This window comes from Ooceraea biroi, chromosome 2 (assembly GCF_003672135.1).
Source record: "Ooceraea biroi isolate clonal line C1 chromosome 2, Obir_v5.4, whole genome shotgun sequence".
Lineage (NCBI taxonomy): Eukaryota > Metazoa > Arthropoda > Insecta > Hymenoptera > Formicidae > Ooceraea > Ooceraea biroi.
In genome coordinates this window covers 13,043,472-13,063,046 of record NC_039507.1, presented here as the reverse complement: position 1 = coordinate 13,063,046, position 19,575 = coordinate 13,043,472, and the positions used below count along the sequence as shown (strand labels likewise).

Sequence of the window (19,575 nt, the reverse complement as noted above, 5' to 3'; positions counted from 1 at the left end):
GATTAGATAGACTATTTATTTAGAATTATTGCATGTTGAAAGAGATGAAACATTACTTACTAGTATGAGAAAGCAGAGACAAAGATCTTCATAAAACAGCTTATAACATTTTCAATTAAAGAAGTTTACAAAAATATGTTAGATGTTCTATTCTACCAAACACAATGTTTAAATTGGAATCCTATATAACACCAGTGATCCTCAGTTACGTAGAAAAATATGTAAAAAATTTTAAGCCAGAACAATCACAGGTAAGCGGAACAATTTTACTTGATTTATATTGTTGCTGTCATAAGTTTTTATTATATATATTTCTTCTTTTACTCTATTATTTTATATAAAATAATTATTTATGTAATAAATTGATGTGTCTAACAGATGCTTAGAACAAGCAAAGAATGTTATATACACTAAAATTATATGTATAAATTAACAGTCATATTTATATAAATAAAGAATTTTTGTATTATTTTGATATCGCAGGATGATTGTTCTTCATGTCAAAGTATTAATTTAGTAAGACGTGAGACACTTTGCAATAAGATTCATATTTTTTTAAAAAAAAGAACGTTCCTTTCAGGTATCCCTGTGGGGTGGAGATGCATCGTTTCAAAATTTAGATTTACGGCTAGAAGTTTTGGAGGAGCAACTTAATCTTCCATTTGTCTTTGTCAGTGGCCACATACACGAACTGCTGATACATGTTCCTTGGGTGAAAATTACATCTGAGCCAATAGTTGTTACCATTAATACTATAGGTACATATCGATACTCTATAATTCTACTTAATATTCCACATTTTATTCCATAAAACGTAATCACACATTTGTTTCTGTTTACAGAGTGTATTTTGAAATTGAAAGATGAAAATAACGCAGAAACTAATACGGCGATACTACAGAAGACAAAGGAGATTGTGCAGTAAGTATCTTTTTGTGTATATTTCGCTTATATTATCGTTTATTATTTATTATTTATTATAATAAATAATACAGATAAAATAATGCTTTCTATTTTTTTTATTGTAGAGAGGAAGCGCCACCTGGATACATAAAAAGCATAGTTACAAAAGTCATTAATAATATTACCATCAACTGCAATAATCTCATCTTGAAATATGTGGAGGAAGATATTGTACTTAGCGTAAATGTCAGATTTTTAAGCATGCATACTGTTGATAATAAATGGGAGCCAGCGTTTGCTGGTACGTATTTTGATGCATAATTATCGAGCAAAAAGATATTCTTACGTTACCAACATATGAATAAAAATCATAGTTATGACGAAAAACATCTCAATACATCTTGTTGTTAATGTTTAGAAGTAAACACTCAAGAGGTAATGCTTAGGAAAGTCATTACTATTCAAGATTTGACGTTGTGCTTGGATAAGATGGATGCGTCGGGAAAGATAGAAATATATCAGGTACACATCAGCTCAAATCTTGAGATACGTCTCTTACATGTACCTCGAGAAGCTTTGAAGATCATGCTTATGATTAAAATTAAATAAAAAATTTAAAATAATAAATATCTTAAGCGAAGACTTGATTCAAGAAGAAACTAATCTTGGCTATTAATTGACATAGGATCCCGTCCTATATCGCTGCTCGATGACAATCCGTATGATTATAAACTATCACAGCAATACCTCGAAGAGGGCGTCCATCACGAGACTCGATCTTCATTGCGAAAAGATGGAATTCAGCATGACCGAGCAGCAAGTACCGATGCTGCTGAGACTGGCGACTTTAGTGATGGCATTACAAACGAAACAATTCCCACCGAGCAGAGAGAAATCTTCCATCACTATGGATGAGAAGGAAGACGTTATACAAGGTTCGGCGTCGTGGAAATTGTTTTTTATGTAAACAGTCTGTGATGTTGGGAATACATATAATATTAACGTTTCAGACGACACGAATCAGGTAGCAGGCACTTCCGCAGATGCAGTCGGGTGGGGCGGGTGGGCTTGGGACATGGTATCGTCCTTTCTGCCGGTTGATCACGACTGGTCCGCTGAGCAACAACTGGCATATTCTGGTCACATTGTACACTTAGGCGTTTATATAGACGATGCTACTTTAACATTTAAGGTATGACACGATGAACAGAAAATATTTTTTCGCATTGTAATCAACTTGCAGATAATTAATTAGATTGTATACATTTTTTTGCAGATTGTTGAAAGTGTGAAAGAGCAGTTATTTTATAAATCTCGGAAACTTAGGTACAAATCGTTTTTATCGCTTCAGTTGAACGGAGTCGTGATAGATACTTTAATTCAAGGAATCGCGATGACTACCTTCCAAGTCGGAGTGACATGCATACAGCTCTATCCGCGGGGGACGTGCAGTTGTGGGCATTTAGAAGTTGTTGATGGTGTACAGGTAAAACGTAGATCAGTTACTGTCTTCAGGTACGGGAATGAATGATATATCTGAGAAGTAAATTATTATTATAGCCGCCTCTTTACGTAACAGCTGGGAGCTTGAATATTGACTACTTGAAAGATTCATTGTTCGATGATGAAGCGATTGAGAACAAAGGGAAGAAGAGAGAGTACAAGCAAGGAGTAGATAACCATTTGACGACGGTCTCAGGTACAATAATAATCATTAAAGACATGCATAGTTTCAAGAAAGTAATGAAATTTATTCTCTTTAGTTGAAAAATTGTTGGAAAGATGTCCAGCAGCAGTGATGGATTACACTTATTTTGTCGAACTGCCCGACGATATAACGCCGGAAAAATTGCTTGAGCTTGGACCAAGCTTTGAATACAGGTATCTAAAAAATCTCGCGAAGTACATGTAAAACGCAACATAAAACAGAAGTTTTTACATAAACTACTCATTTTTCGCAGCAATTTTCAAGAACGCAGGGTAATTAGGTATCTAGCAGGAGACTTGACAATCAGATTATGCTCCGGTATTTTTCATCGTGTTGACACCATCAAGCAAGCTGCAGCAAAATACGATTATGATCCCTACCTCGTAATAAAACCAGGTGAATACAGTATCGACAATACTGAATGTACTTCCTGTTCAATTCTAATCTAATATTAACTAAAACATAAAAATTTCTCAATTGCAGATCCTCTTATCGATGAGCTGCCTCCGGTTACATTGGAAGAGTACGAAGCGCTTAGGGAGAACGTATCGATGACAGAAACAAGGTTGATTTTGAAAAGGGCGTCGCTGCAACTGCAGCTAGCAGATCATTACGTTACAGGAATGCCGCGACAACGCAAAATTGTCGAAGCGCGGGTAGAGTATCTCTATTAAGTTTCCTCGTTACTTTGTTAAATTCATGAATAATGCGCCTTTTCAGACTACTCCGCTGTCGCCGGCTCTTACAGATGATCCTTTCGTGAGCATCGAATGCGATGAAGCGGTCGCTACAATAATTCAGCCTATGTATCCGTTCAGACTTGTAGCTTGCGCATCAAAATTGACAGAACTACCACCAGAAATGTTTCCTCAGTGCCATGTGATCACTGACATACAAGTGAGTACAGTTTTGCGTATGCAATATTATCTTGACATCTACACCTAGTCTAGTATCTTTAATCTTTGTACAGGTGATTGGAGCAAAAAGTCAACTTCACTTGACAAAGACCTGTGATACTTCAATAGTAATGCCTTATTCGGTAGACGCTACTTCCAAGACATTGTTGTATCCTCAATACTGGCGGGACGTGGACATGATTCAGAAATCGTACTCTTTCCAATCAGACAGTATTACCATCACGGGAACTAAGGCAAAATTGTTGGCCGCTACGTCTATAGTAACTTCTGTTTTTAATCCTGAAGATACAACGAATCCACTCGTGTCTTCTACTCTTTTCAACGATGCCTGCCAGGAAAAAAGTACGTGAGAGCACTTTATAAATCTTTTATGTTACAATTCTGAATTAAACTATGAAATTTCCTTCGCACGTCGCAGGTCCAGTGTATCTAGAATTATACATAGAAAATATCAATTGCAAGAACGTCTCATCTTCAGTCATAGTATCAAGCAAGATGAATGTAGGATCTGTTAAAATATTTGCTCTAAACGATTCCCAACAAGCCTTTATCCTTTCGGGTCCAGAGAATCGTGACGGCAGGTCTGTACATTTAATAACGTTAATAACGTGTGCACGAAGAGAAATTATTTTACTAACTAGATTGTTTTAATTTGCAGTGATGCAGTGAATGTACCGCTTCTGTCTGCTGTGATACAGTTTCCTAAGAAACTCGAGCTACAGACGTACCCGCCGCTTGTTTCGTTTAAAGTAGCCGAGATCAGAGCTTCAATGGATCCACTCTTCCTCGAGTGGCTGGAGTATCGTGCTGCTCATCACAAATTGGGAAGCGTACATGTTCTACGTTCAGACAGCCAACAGTTGATCACCGAAGGGACATCGTCCGACACAGCTACGCGGAAGAAGACATTCCCGAGTTTGCACGAGAGCGTGCACAGTTCATCGGACAAAGAGAAGAGGAGAGCTGTGACGGAAAAGTCAAAGACGTTACGAAATGATGAGGCGCAGAGGAAAGATGAATGTAAAACGGAAGGCGACCAACAGGTATTCAAATCATTTACAAGTATATTTTATATTTATGTAATGCAGCGAATGATTGCTGATGACGTCATTTTACGTAACACATGCTGATTATATAGAGTTTAAGAGGAATAAAGGATGTGTGGTACAATTTACAGAAATCTGGATTATTGATCAGATTAGCAGAGTCGTATTCGTGGTGGTGCAGTCTTGTACTAAGTGGTTACATAGGACACATTATCATTTACATACCATCTGACACGATGAGTGGCATTGGAGCTGATGGTAAGTGTTTCAGTAATACAAAACAAAACCGCGGAAATCAAAGCAAACGTCGCCTTTTAAAACCGATAGGCTAGAAATAATCAAATTATTATCATAAGCTGTAAAAAATAATAAATGAATGTTACAAGGCATAGAACAAGCTAAAGACAGAGCCATCGTAGAAGATCACGCTCTACAAATAATGATAATCAAGTTGCCAAGTCTTCTTATACATTCGTCCAATCTGAATGCTGATTTGCTTAGCCCACATCTGCAGAATCTTCCTGTTAGATTGCCAGAGCCCATATGGACCTATCGTAAGTCTAGTCTCATGATTCACACAGTAAATCGTTGCTGTTACAACGTAGTACAATTAATTAGTGTCACCTTTTTCAGGAATACAAAGTTTTCCATGGACATTAAGTCTTATCGACTTTCACTGTTACACATTGCAACAACAGGTACAGAAGAATTTCATAAAAAAAGTCACGTTAAATGCTACGGTGGCTCTTACTACCAAGACAGCTGCAACTCAGTCAAACGTGCTTACTGCCCTAAGTGTCTGTGTACATATTGATAATTCTCCTATTATTATTTCACTCTCGGAAGAACAGGTATGAATTATTACAAACCTCAATTTATACATTCGATTAATATTAATATAATATAGAGACGCTAAGTGAATACGCCGATTCGAAAACATTTATTATTTATTAACATGATAATTTCAGGTCATTTTTATGAGCAATATAGCATTAAATATCATAAAGGTATTACGTACTCTGTGTGACTCTCAGGAGGACAACGCAATTATACCACAGATGAACAACGAAGCGCCAATTCTCCCTGTCATACCTCAAACTCCGTCCACTCCAACTCAAATAATGTATCAGGAAGACACGACCACCAATTCAACTATGTCTACTTCGAAGGATGATCAAGGATGTGGTAAGCAAAATACATTCGCTGTTTTGATTTATTTTTCTTCTTAATTAATACATAATTCTTAACAGAAAAAGATGGTTTAATCGTGACAGCGTGGATTCAGTGGACCATAACAAAAATAGCAGTTAAATTGTATATTATGGGACAGGCAGACACATCTTCATTAAAATTGATACTAGAACTGGAAGATATCATAACATCTTTAGACCTGCAATCGATTTATATGCAACTGAAAAGTAAAATAACAACAGCTACGGTATTCCATTATATTAGGTAAAACTGCATTTCTCTGAAATAAATTTCTACATATTTTATATACGAATTTTAGCGAAGCAAAATTCTTAAAAATTGTTTAAATTATTGCGATAATTTTTGACACGCTTGTACTTACTTTTTTGTGGTTTAATAGGGCTCCACATGCACTAAATTGGGATATCGGCGAATATGCTGGCCTGGTACTCTGCGGAAGAGAGGACAACATAGAAAAAGGTGATGATTCCGGTTTCTTGAGTTTCACACTTACCAGGGCGAAATCGGGGAACGTGTACACACGTTGGGGTACTCATAAACGTTACAAACCTCAAAAGGTAGGACACCACTGAATCATTTAGCCGTGTTTAAATTATTTTTACAAAACTTGATAATAATCTTCCAAAATACTGGAACGTTTAGAAAGAACTGCTGATCGATTCTGCATTGTCCACGAGCAACTACATTTCGGAAATACTGATCAAAATGCAAATGGTCGATGTGATCTTACCACTCAGCGTAATCAGCAGGTATACCCAATTAATAAAGCCTTTTGCATGCCTCGGTTCATCAATTGAGAAAAGCACGGACGTCGCTCGTGGTAAAAGCACAGCAACACCATTAGATGGTATAACGAATCTGAATAATGAATCTTTACCATTGATACATTTGGAGTTCAAAGGTTTTCGACTCATGATGCCAGCCTTGACTGACACGAATAAATTACAGCACGATCTACTGATGGTTCAGGTTGTACAACATTGTTTTTCTCGATCATTATTTTTACGAACAGTACTTAAGATTACTCATTGATATTTATAGTTGGATGGGATTCGTATCACACCGGATGCGGAGAATCCAATTTGCAGAACCCCCTTACGCACTGATATATATCAGCTAGCTGCACAAGCAAATATATTAAACGTACCAGGTTCGGCTGTGGAGGATCGTCAGTATCAAATTAGCGTCAAAGGAGTGTGTGCATACACCACCACATGGAAAAATTATCAATTAAGCATCAACAAGGTTCATCATCAATATCATATCGTTTTCTTAAAATTTCAATGAGGCACATTTCAATACTTGATATATTCTTTAAAATTTCACAAAATTTCTTGAACGCACATTATTTTCAGAGAATGTCTCAATCATATCTGTATACGATGAACGAGAATCCCGCATTGGAGTGGAATAAACTCGGCAATGGGAGCAGCCTGGATCCATATTTTTCTACGTCACCCGTATTAACAAAGTACGTAATTAACATGTGTAAATGAAACTGCAACTTGCGTATCGGAGTAATTACAGTATACTGATTTTAATATCCAACTTTAGGTTCGATCTTTGCTTGATTATCGCACCAGCTATTACGTTCAAAGCGGACACAATAGTCTGCGGAAGTGCTGTAGAGGTGAACTGCATCACGGACATAGAACTAACAATAAATTTAGATCAAATTAAATTAATATCAGCTCTCAATGATGAGTTTGTAACGTTGCTGTCGGAAAGTTTCGAGAAGGCAGAAGATATAAACGATTCTACTAATACAATTCAAAGATTCACTTCAGGATCCCAAAGCATTAAACCTATTAGCTGGTTGAAACAGACGTCAAATGATTCAGATCTAGATTTGACTAAAGATAGTGGGGTCGATTTTGAAATGTCCAGCATGCATTCAACAGTAATTGTAAGTTGTCATATTGACTTGTCAAGTAAAGTTTCATGATCCATTTCGCGATCCACTTCAAGAACAATCATTTTCTTGTGCTAGGGAAGGGCCACAGTTGCTGAATCCATGATACTTTCACCTTTTGAATTTCTAGTGAATTGTGGAAAAATAACATTCATTTTGTATGAAGTTCAAAGCACGTGTCTTGATTTACAAGATGACATAGTGAGTAGTATATAGTCGCATGGATTAACTAATATATTATTTGATTATCATATTTAATTATAATACATTTCAATTATTTATTATAAAAATATTATTTTCAGGATACGGATAGGACTGATAGCGAAGATGATAACGATAATGTGAAACAACCATTGCTTTACCTAATGATTAATCAGCCGAATATATATTTCTCGCAACAACATTTATCGAAAAAGATACAAGTATGCATATAATTCATTTGTAAAAGTTAATATGTTAAATTATTATTATATTATTACATGTTAAATAATACGTTAAAGTATTATGAACTCAATTGCTTAATGTATACTTTCTGTTTTAATTGACGTTATTATGTAATTTGTAGATATCGTGTTTCGATATAACGATTGCACTTGGTGATGTGCAAAATCTAAGTGCGATTCCGACTGAGAAGGACTTCAAAGTTTACATGATAGAAACAAAGCACGGTGATCCACATCCGGACACGGGTATCCCGCCTTCTTTTGCGACAATAAAATCTGAAACGATTCTCGGCAAAAATCGTCAATTTTTCATTGAAATGGGACGACCAACGAAAATATATTTTTCCTTGTCACGGTTTCACCAACTTTCTAACATAAGAAATAAGGTATTACAGGAAAAATTCCGAGTATGTATTTGTAATACATTTCTAACAATTCAATATTATATTAGGTGCTGTCGTGTTTTATTGATGGTGGAATTACGCAAGTGCCTGTAGAAGAAGCAGATGCTGCGAATATGGATTCGCAAAATTCAGCAGTACCGAAATCGAAGAAAATCAGTGTACCTGATTTAAATCTAAGTACAAAACAAATCGTGCTATCCTTAAAGACTGATTCCGGGGCAGAAATTATTAGCAGTTTGGCATCGTTAAGCGGAAATCTGTCAACACTTCTGAGACCAGACAGAATATATTCAAACCTATCTATAGATTCCTTCATTGTGTCTGCGATCTTAAATGGCAATATCAAAGTGTTATTAAATCCATGGTGTTGCAACGTGACAACTTGTCTGCTTTGGGAATCTTCATACAGCAGCGAAATTATACCTCAGATACAAATACAGGCAGATAGTGAGAGCCTGTACCTTGATTTTGGACCAGATCAGATCAAAATTATGAAAATGGTCATCCAAGATTGTCAGTTGCTCTTGAGAGAACTCGCTTCATTCTCTGCGAGCGAGAATAAAGATGAGAAGCAACTTGTGCTGTCGACCGAGCAACATTACAAGGACGATCTAAAGGCAGGCGCGTTTCAGTTTGTCGATGGCACTGCGGACGAGCTACCTTTTCCGTATCAAGTTAGTTGTTGCAAATTATTTGCAAATGTGTTCAGATTAAAACAGAAAAATAGCAAAGGTTTTATTTGCAGGTAGTATTTTTTGCTTATCCTCAGCAAGCGATGGCTTGGAGATATCCGCAACCGCGAACGTTAACAAGGATACATATATCTCCTGTTCCATTTGAAGTAAGTCAGTACTTGATACTCACTACTGAAATACTACTTTTATTGAATACAATCAGACGTAGTACATAGATATTCAATACAATTTTCTCTTTCTGTAGTCTCAAATACTAAAACGACACTTTCATTCATCGCATTGCAGGCCGCAGATGTCGACAACAGTTACATCGGCAAAATTCCTTGTGTTCTCGAGTACTGGAGCGACAGTCACATGTCGTATCAGCGTTACGCTGAGTTCTACCTGTCGGAGACGAATTCCTACCGATTGGATCTGCCAGAGAAAGCGCCAGCGCGCGCGGTAGCCTGCGTGTGGCGTGTAATTATTTTATCCAACAGCAAGCGACCGCTCTCCAAGAGCATCGTTTCTGCACGTGCTCTCGCGGCCTGTCTACGCATCGATTCCTACTTCAATTCTTTGATAATACCGAATGTACAGATCGCCTTAAATGTCGGCGTGCTCCACGTGTCTCTGTATAATCATATCGACACGACTGTGTATAACAGTTTGCCGCCACCGTTGGATAGGTATACCCTGAATGGGAGAATCCCCGAAATACAATGTTTCATGTCCCTGGAGCAAAAAGGAGCCGTCCTGGTATTTAACAAATGGAAGGATAACTCCATGCTGCTGGATATCAACGGTACTCTGAGCATGCACGTGCTAGATTACAGTCACTTAACTATGCAAGAAGTGCTAGATGCCCTGGAGGGCAGATTTCAATTGTCGTTATCGGACAAGGTGGACGCGTCGCTGACATGCAATCCGTTCACGCTGAAATTGGGGCCAGCGATAACACACACGCTCGCGGTTTCCGCCCATTTGTGGCTAGCATCTTTCGACGAGGAGGAGAAAAACGTAATTGTTCTAACGCGCTACGTGATCGCCAACGACAGTAACATCTCCATCAGATTTGGTCAAAGTGGAACCGGAGATAATATACTTCTGGAAAGTAGGCAGTGTAATTTCTACTCGTGGCGGCAAATCGGTAACCAGATGATACGTATATCAATTGAAGAAAACGCGTGGGTGTGGAGTCGACCTTTTCCCGTTAACAAGGATGGAATTCAAGTGGTGGAATTCAACAATCCGACAGCTAATACAATAATTTTCGTGAACGTCACGTCATTCTCCGCAACACAGAAACTCGTAACGTTTTCGGGGCAACTCGTGATTGCCAATCAATTAATTGACAATTTCGAGATGCGGCTGGTGAAATACGAGGCCGAAGTCGGCTCTCAAGTAACTGTTTCGAAGGAGGTGTATCCCATACCAAGCAAAAGCTTCCCATCATCTATTGTGCTCGAAAATAACAGGAAAATGGCTATGCGGCTACGTTTCACAAACTTGACGCATTTGTCTTGGACTGGAGACATACCTCTGCAACCTAACGTTAAGTGGGGCCAGCCCTGGCTCGTGAAAGTTCCGCTGCAGGAACGCGGTCAGTTTCTGAGCATCTGGGTGCGGATAGTAACGCAGGTGATACAAGACAAAGTAAAGATTCTTGCCGTATTGAGCCCTCTTTATATGATTCGATCTCACTTACCAGTACCAGCAAGGGTTCAGATGGAAACACCGTCGTTAAAAACGTCATCGAGCACGACGGTGAACGGTCGTGGTGAGCGTCAGCAATTATATTGTCCGGGTACATTCGAGCATTTCCATCAGCTAACGTTTCAGTTGGAATCTGGTGTCTCCGCGTCGAATCCTTATGTGCCACTTTCGTACAGTTCCGTGGATCAACGGAAATTCTTTAGGCGACCTGAGGTCGAGGACATCGACAAGATTCTGCAAGATCTCAGGGACAGGAAAGATGAGATGAAGTGGCCGTTCCAAGGTGACGACACGGAAGAGTGGATATCTGCAGAGCAGCCACAGACGCACGTGCAAGTGAAGTATCAAGATGCAGGGTTGGTCTCCAGTACATTATTGCTGGAGCTGCAACCGTGGTGCTTCGTAATGAACTCACTAGGTTGTCACATCTCGTTAGTGTCAGAGGATACGGAGCTCTGCCAGATTCCTCACTACGGCATAGTCACACCTCCCAAATTGGAGGGCACCTTTCACGTAGGCGTTGGAATCGGTGACACTTACTATACGTCCCAGACGTTGCAGTTGGCGCGACTAGACTGGAGCCAGAGCTTCTACATGCCCCGAATCTGCGGCCTTATACCGTTGGAAGGGAACATTAAAACGTTCGTGGATTGCGGCACAAGCGTCTCCATATTGAGCATTAATTCCTCCATGTACGAGGACATGCGTCTGGTGCGGATTACGAGTAGCCACGTGATCGCAAATCTGACATCTCAGGAGTTGTGCGTGGCTACGCTCGCGGTGCACGAGCAGGCGAGTGATCTGCAGCTGCCCCACGATCTCACTCCGTGCAGTCTGAACATTCTACCGTCTGAGGATCAAAAGCAGGGTACGCCAATCGTGCAGTGGTACACGTTGTACACGGATAGCAATGTCGAGCCGCTCATGCTGTACATATCCCTCAGCCTCGGTCACAGATGGTCCTGTCCGATCCGAGTGGATCAGCCTATGAGCCGGAAATCCGTCGCCATTCCAAACGGTTCCTCCTCTATGCCAGTTATCGTGACGACGCAAGAAGACAAAGGCATCACGTTTATCGTGATACACAGCGATGACCATCCACAGTTACTGATCGAGAACGCTTGCGGCTTTAAGATCCTGCTAGGTCAAGCTGATGAGAGCGGAAATGAGATATTATCGGACAGCGCTCATTTCACGTGGATATGCGAGGTTGACAGCGGAGGCACGTTTCACTACTCGCTGCCTTGCGTCAGTAATAGACTGCCTGACACTGCTATCCCGAGTGCGTCGAATGTGCTGTTGTTCTCCACCGTGCAAAACGATCAAGTGGTAGGGAAAGGGAATTTAAAATGGTCAAGAGGCGTAAACCTGTCCGCGTTGTCATCTACGCCAATGGATCAGTATCTGCGACTACCCTCGTATGGTGATGTGAAGCTCATAATGCAGAGCCTCTGCTACACCACTCTCATAAGTATCGTACCTATCTCCCAAATTGAAATATCGGCTCAAGATATTAGAAGCAGGCTGCAACGAAAAAAGAATCTGGCAAAAGATTACGATGCAACGTACACAACGTACCCTTCTTCATCGCGTAGGCCGGAAGAAGAGAAACTATCATTGCACGTGCAAAGCTCGAATAGCGCGACATCATTGACGAGTTTCTTTTCTGCCCAGGAGGATATGCTATCAACGGAAGGAATTGTCTCGGCATCGAGTTCAAAGCAATTAATTCCGAATATCACGAATACTAAAACTTACACTGATGAAAATCGATTGAGGCCCACCAGCGACGTCAATTCTAATCCTAAAGAAGGCTCTGTAACGGTTTACCTGCGTACTTGTACAATCATTATTCTTCACGACATCAATGAAAACGCACAAAGAATCGAAGTCGCGAGTCTGTCTATGACGGATTTGGTCGTTACCATAAATTCAAGAGCTAGATTCATCAATATGTGTTGTTATATTGGCGATCTCCAGTTAGATAATCAATTATTCGATCAGGGAGGTTTTGACTTTCCTGTAGTGTTAATAAGCCAGAACCCATTGCCAAATAGAGAAGTGGTATTTCATAGCAGTAATTGTTTAATGTCGAATATGGAGAAAATCAAACAAGATTCTTTGATAACCATCGAGTATATCTGGGAAGTAAACGGAAATATAATAGGTACGTATTTGTACATATCCATTATATGAAATATATTTATAATAAAAAAATGTCAGTAATAAATAATATCTCTTATTCAACCAAGAATTATGTTGTCTAGAGTCCACAAATATAATATCGCATATTTCTGTTACAGCCTCGAAGGAGTATCGTATGAAAATTGCGCCCATCAGCGCGTACATCGAGGACACGTACATAACGCAATTATTGGATTATGCAACGTCGATGATACCACCACGTTTGGTACTGGGCGACAGTCCTAAAAAAATACAAACGATAGCTGTGTCAAACGCAGTGCACATTCCGGACTACATTATGATCGATTCCAAGATTTTGAGCAAACCGTTGAGACTACAAAATTTTGTGATAGAACCGTTGTCAATTCTGTTGAGTGTTCATACTTCCGTGCGGCTCTACGTCGCCCTGGATCATTCTCCGTTATACTTCGGTACCTTTGAGAGGAAAAATCTGTTGACCACTCCTTACAGACTTGGCAATGCGCTTATTATGCATTACTTATCTGGAGCAATATTTGGGGCAGGTCAGTCATTCGTACACAAATACTTATTAATAATGTTAATAATGAAGTAACGAAGCTAAACCTACATGTTTGTTTGGTATGTCACAGGTTGGGTGGTTGGATCATTGGAGATACTCGGATCTCCAGGAGGTTTGGCTCAAGCACTCGGATCCGGTCTCAGAGACTTCGTTTCTCTACCATTTCAAGGATTGCTACAAGGTCCTTGGGGTTTTATTGTTGGGATCACACACGGATCAGCTAGTCTAATGAAACACGTCACAGCAGGTATGGAAACTAATTTTATCTCCATTATATCAAGTATTTGAAGCAGATAATTCGAACTGTTTGAAACTCTACGCAGGTACTGTGAATTCTGTCACGAAATTAGCATCTAGCGTCGCACGAAACCTGGATCGTTTGACGTTGGATGAGGAACATCTTCAGCGACAAGAAGAATCGCGCAGAATGCGTCCTCAAGGCATGGCGCAAGGACTCTATCAAGGATTGACTGGTTTCGGAATGAGCTTACTTGGTAATTATATTTCAGAATGCTGCTTCCCGTTTGCAATATGCTAACTATTAATTATTAATCAGCGGCTGTGGCTGGCTTGGCACATCATCCTCTGCAACAAGCGTGGTCAGGCGAAGCGACAACCAAAAGTTTAGTCACCGGAGTCGGACTCGGTTTGGTCGGTGTGGTTACTAAACCACTGAGCGGTGCCGCAGAATTGGTTGCACTTACAGGTCAGGGCTTGCTACAAGGAGCTGGGTGGAATCCGTTGCCTATGGTAAATCTAAACGTTTCCCAGTTCCAGTATAATTTTGTATCGCAACTTGATCCATCGCAATCTGATTTTCGAACATTGTTATAGCCACGCCAAAGACCAATCGTGCAATACACCACCGGCAATAATAGCACGTCCGTGCGGTATACCTGGCGTCTATCACCTTTGCTCGATCACAGTCATGACAGTATTCTTCACGTAACCAGCGCAGACTACGTAATCCATCAGGGCAGTAATCGCGCAGTAACGCTCGTCCTCACCCGACAAGCTTTACTGCTGGTTAACATGGCAGAAGATAGTGTGGAACGGATATTCTCGCTGAAGGAACTGACAAGCGTCGATCATATCACGGAATCAACGATGTTGTGCTTATATTGTCCACCGGCCGCGACGCAATCTAGCCGACCGTTGTCGCCAGCTGAGCACGAGGTAAAACAGATTCTTCATGAACGTAACATTCTCTAAGGAAATCATGCAAATCTGATGTAATTTTTTTCCATTTTTTTCCAAGATGAATCAAGAAATGAGAGCGCGAGTCGAAGAATACGTGCGGACTAGCAGCACCGGTTTGGCCAGTGTTTCAACCAACAGTGACAGACAGTCGGATACTTTCGAGAGAACATCCCCACATCCAGAACATACGCTTACGTTTTACGTTTGCCCGGATACTCGTAATTACTTACTGTCGCTATTCAACATTGCCAAGCGACAGAATCAAGGCTCCGGGTTTGCTGTTTTATAATAAAGTGATTAAATTTACAGTTTAATTAATTTATAATTAAGTGCAATGACTGAGGAAACGTTCCGAATATCGTACAATATGTATATCGAATTCAATGTGTCTTTTGGGTATTCGTAAATTCGAGAATTGTTCGAACGCGTAAAGCTTACACGAAAGCAGTATTACGATGCAAACTAAATCGATTTTTAAATACCCAAAGTAATGTAGATTCCAGGAGTTTTGTTGCTTAAGAATATATATTTCTATCATTTTTATCGGAACACACTGTACAACGTTTATTTTATAAAAGATTTATTATTTATTATGTACAAATTTATTATGAATGCAGACTGCATATATGAATTAAATGACCATATATAAATTATATAAGATGCATATATAATTTATTGTTTATTATTTCTTGGAAGAATGTCTAAATCAAAATGCAGCTTGTCTAAATTTTTACTTGTAAGTGATCATATAATATATACTGTACATGTATATTAAGAGATAAAAAGACATTTTTATAGATATTATTTATATATATTTCATTGTCAACTGTACATGGATGTAAATTGTATTGTGCGTGCCAAACAGTATGAACAAATCTATTATCAATTACACTGGAAATTATATTTAATATTGATTTAACAATTCAATGTATTAATAATAGTATATTTTATATGTTTACACTGTGCATACAAAAAAATTTGGAGTAAAAAATGTTAAAAAATCTAACATTTATATAATTATGTATTCTTGTCAATATACATGTTTTTAATATTTTACTATTATTATCTACTTAATTGTCTACTTAAAATATTACTCCATGAACTCGTTCAATCTCGCTTACTTTATAAACAAATCCACAAGAATTACACCGATTATCTTTGACAGATAATAATACCTTCCTGCATATCACATGTTTACACGGCAGTCTATATAAAATATTGTTGTTACAACACTTGCAATAGCCAGACATATTATGCAGTTCTACTTTCTCTGGCGCATTAAAGCGTTTAATATTTGGCAATGGAAACTCTTTGCTGTCATCTAAAGAGTTGTCAGTATTGGCTGCTAATGTTTCTGATTCATCGTTCTTATTATCACTATAAGATTTCTTGTAAAGTGGCTTAAAAGAATTTGAAATTTCTTTCACTTCTTTTGACCTTGCTGTAATCTTGGCAGTGGATTGTTTGGGACCTGTGACAACTGCTGGTAGTCGATGGCAATATCTCTTCGGTTGTTGCAAACGTTCCAAGGTATCACCAGTCGTTGTTTGTTCGCGTGCATGTAGCTTCGCATCTTTCGCAGTCCTCTTTACCGAGTTCTCACTTAACACGCATTTGGGAATCTCAATTATTCTTCTGTCTCCCACGATGGCCGAGGTCGAATTATGGCCCAAGACTCTTGGTATATTTTTTATTTCTTCCGAGTCACCATTTCTTAGTAAGAACTCGTCAATTCTGTACTTCAAGGCAGTTGCCATCACGGGTTTACGGTGCTCACTAAATGGAATGCCAGTGAATGGATCCGACAATGGTCTACCCCAAATTGCTTCATTTTGTCCATGTTTCTCTAAAGTAGTTTGATCTATTACATTGCCACTAGGCAGCGTAATCGGTTGCGTCATCAGCTCCCATGTGATTGAATCTAAGAAGCTTTCAGGAATTTCCAACCTGGAGATTGCTATATCTTTTTGCCTAGAAATATATTTTTGTTAGCAATCAATATTTTAAAAACTTGAGGTTTCTGTGCTATTGATTATTACAATTGGATTTCAAGTTATAACTATGTTTTTTTTTATATTTTTATCTCTGAAATACAATCCCAGAAATCAAATCCGTAATTGTAATAATCAATATTTTACATGTGACTCGAGTGACTAGATATTTTATGGTGGAATGTGGAACAAACATGTTTGTAAGGACATCATTTTCTTAGTTTATTTAATTGTGCATTATCACAATGTCTTCTAAATGTCTTGGATCAATCTTTTTATGCGTTATTAATATAAAAATTACAAAAAAACATTTCTGATAAATTTAAAAAAATTAAAAACATTCTTATTTCCATAACAAAAAATTAACTGTATAGAAAATAACAGCATCAACACAAAAAATGACTATGTACATCAATATCAAAAATAACTATAAATATGACCATATAATCAATATAAAGAATAATATTAAATTTTTGTCACTGCAAAAATATTAAAAAGGTTACATGTCCAATCCGGAACCTTTTTGCTGGACAGTTTTCAATGCGGGACAAACAATTCAAATCTGGGATAGTCCTGCATAATTCGGAACATCTAGTCACTTTACATGTGATAAATTATATGTATAAACACACTTCTTGTGCTTCTCTTCCTGAGTGCTTGCAGAATCTCTGATATTAATTTTATGTTCAGGTGATGGCAATGGCGATGCTGCTTGATAATTCGACAACAAAGCATACACACTTGCTACAACATCCTTTCCGCAACGTGGTGATACAGTTCCCCATATTTCAAGGTTGCCTAACGCTGGTACCGAGTTCTCTGTCTTGCATATCGTTAGACGTACACTATGAATATAAGCAGTCAAATTTTGCCTAGAGCTCCTAATACAACGCTTTAAGAAAGTTTTTGGTACAGAGATCTCCTTAGGATCGACGTGAGCTGAGTGGAACAGTAATCCATCATCAGATGGGCCCAGGAATCCAGTAGATAATAAGGTATATGGGACGACATCGGAGTCAGTACTCTTGGAATAAAGCTGGAACCCTGATGACTTCTGTGAGCCGACAGTTGGCCAAATTATTATGTGATTTATCCATACGTTACAGAGAAACGTGATGTCTATGTGAACCGGTGGTCTGATGCAGGAATACGCGAGGAATCCTTTGCAAGGCTCGCTTATCAAGTTGGTCACTTCATGTCCCTCTGTGCTGATGGTACTGCACTTGATCTCCGACCGCAAATGAGGATCACAAAAATTTAGCAGCATCTTCTGTTTACTTGTAAATTGTTGATAGTATCACGTCAAACTAAAATATATTTTACGCGTACTATCGCGGTCTCAATTCTCTTACATCGAGTCGTGGCGTACGTACACGATATTCCTCCAACTATCTCAAACGCAATGCAACGACAGTCGCATACTACTAGCTCCTCTACAGCTGTTTTCTATAATTACACTTCTACACTTTTACTCAGGTACATATTAATGCCTGTCCCAACCTTTTACCATGGCAGATGGATTACCGACTGCAACTCTGCGTAACCTAACGGAACATAGATGGCAGTTGCTTGGGTCGACTGTGGCGGCATCTAAGGAGTACAAGGCAGAACTAGCCCGACCAATGAGAGGGCAGCACGAATACCGAGATGGAGAGCCTTGGGAGGAATCAGAGAACAAAGAGAAGCTAATTGCTCGCGCTATAAGTCACATGTGCATTAATTAATCAGTTCTAGTCTGTATTAAATAAAGTCTGCATCTTTATATGTTTTCACCTAAACCGAAGTGTTTTAATAGTTCCTCGTGCGTTAAAACTGCCTTAAATGTAGCATAACAATCAAATAAATAATACGCTCGCTACACGACCATGGCTGCGTTCGAAAACATCACTCGAGTGCCCCAGTGTATCATTTTATCCTTGTTGTTTATTCGCTGAACAACAAGGATAAAATGATACACTGGGGCACTCGGGTAGTGTTTTCGAACGCAGCCCATGATATACAGGCAAGTTAAAATTATATTCAAATTACAGATTCTCGCACGGAGAAAAATAATAGTTATCATATGTAAGACTCCAACAGATATGCTAGAGTCATATTTAAGTCGATTGCAGTATGATAAGTCCACAGATCTTGCGCCGGGTACGTAAGGCAATCTTGAACAGGACTCTACTTTCTGAGGAGATGGAAGGAGCCCACTTTGAGCACATGCTCAAATAAGCTATTGTGATTGTTACGTTGTTACTGTTACATTGTTATTATTATGTGTTATATGGCTCCAGGCGAAGGTCCACGTTAAACAACCTAACGCACCATTAGTGGAACCTCAAGGGTGATGTGGAGTCCACTGTTTTATTAAAAGTTTTTTGCATTTATAAATACATGCAAACAATTTTTACTTTTATGTTACTTTTTTACGTCATTACATCTACACTGCATATAATATTATTTTATACGTTTATTACTACTTTCAATAATACGCACAAAAAACATAATTTTGCTATTATAAAAATTATTAAAATTATTGAATGTTACAGCATAACATATTTAATAGAATATAAATTATTTTATTCTTACAGCTAAACAAATTACTAGTTTAGCAGTAGTATTTTTGATTAAATATATTATTTTAATTAAATATACTATTTTAATATATATGTGAATCTATATTATTTTTCTCCGTGCGAGAATCTGTAATTTGAATATAATTGTAACTTGCCTGTACAT

At 38.5% G+C, this 19,575-nt stretch overlaps 2 protein-coding genes across 2 annotated transcripts; one reads left to right on the top strand and one right to left on the bottom strand.

The window, feature by feature from the left end:
• Positions 1-90: 90 nt before the first annotated feature.
• Positions 91-15,654, top strand: LOC105282895 (vacuolar protein sorting-associated protein 13B). The gene is made up of 38 exons (XM_011345204.3): positions 91-251; positions 581-758; positions 843-921; positions 1,029-1,204; positions 1,322-1,425; positions 1,589-1,838; positions 1,914-2,095; positions 2,180-2,389; positions 2,464-2,602; positions 2,667-2,784; positions 2,865-3,007; positions 3,095-3,267; positions 3,332-3,508; positions 3,582-3,870; positions 3,947-4,109; positions 4,187-4,571; positions 4,706-4,832; positions 4,961-5,128; positions 5,208-5,425; positions 5,543-5,759; positions 5,825-6,029; positions 6,166-6,343; positions 6,429-6,755; positions 6,828-7,031; positions 7,142-7,257; positions 7,341-7,692; positions 7,777-7,899; positions 8,001-8,120; positions 8,264-8,527; positions 8,593-9,219; positions 9,291-9,386; positions 9,526-13,102; positions 13,239-13,643; positions 13,731-13,907; positions 13,984-14,154; positions 14,217-14,410; positions 14,495-14,836; positions 14,919-15,654. The coding sequence occupies exons 1-38, from the start codon at positions 165-167 to the stop codon at positions 15,147-15,149; spliced, it is 11,292 nt and encodes a 3,763-aa protein (XP_011343506.2). The 5' UTR covers positions 91-164; the 3' UTR covers positions 15,150-15,654.
• A 1-nt stretch (position 15,655) lies between these two features.
• LOC105282893 (RING finger protein 37) lies at positions 15,656-18,300 on the bottom strand. The gene is made up of 2 exons (XM_011345202.3): positions 17,484-18,300; positions 15,656-16,831 (listed from the first exon to the last, which is right to left on the bottom strand). Exons 1-2 carry the CDS (start codon positions 18,116-18,118, stop codon positions 15,943-15,945), a joined length of 1,524 nt encoding a protein of 507 aa, XP_011343504.2. The 5' UTR covers positions 18,119-18,300; the 3' UTR covers positions 15,656-15,942.
• Positions 18,301-19,575: the final 1,275 nt, after the last annotated feature.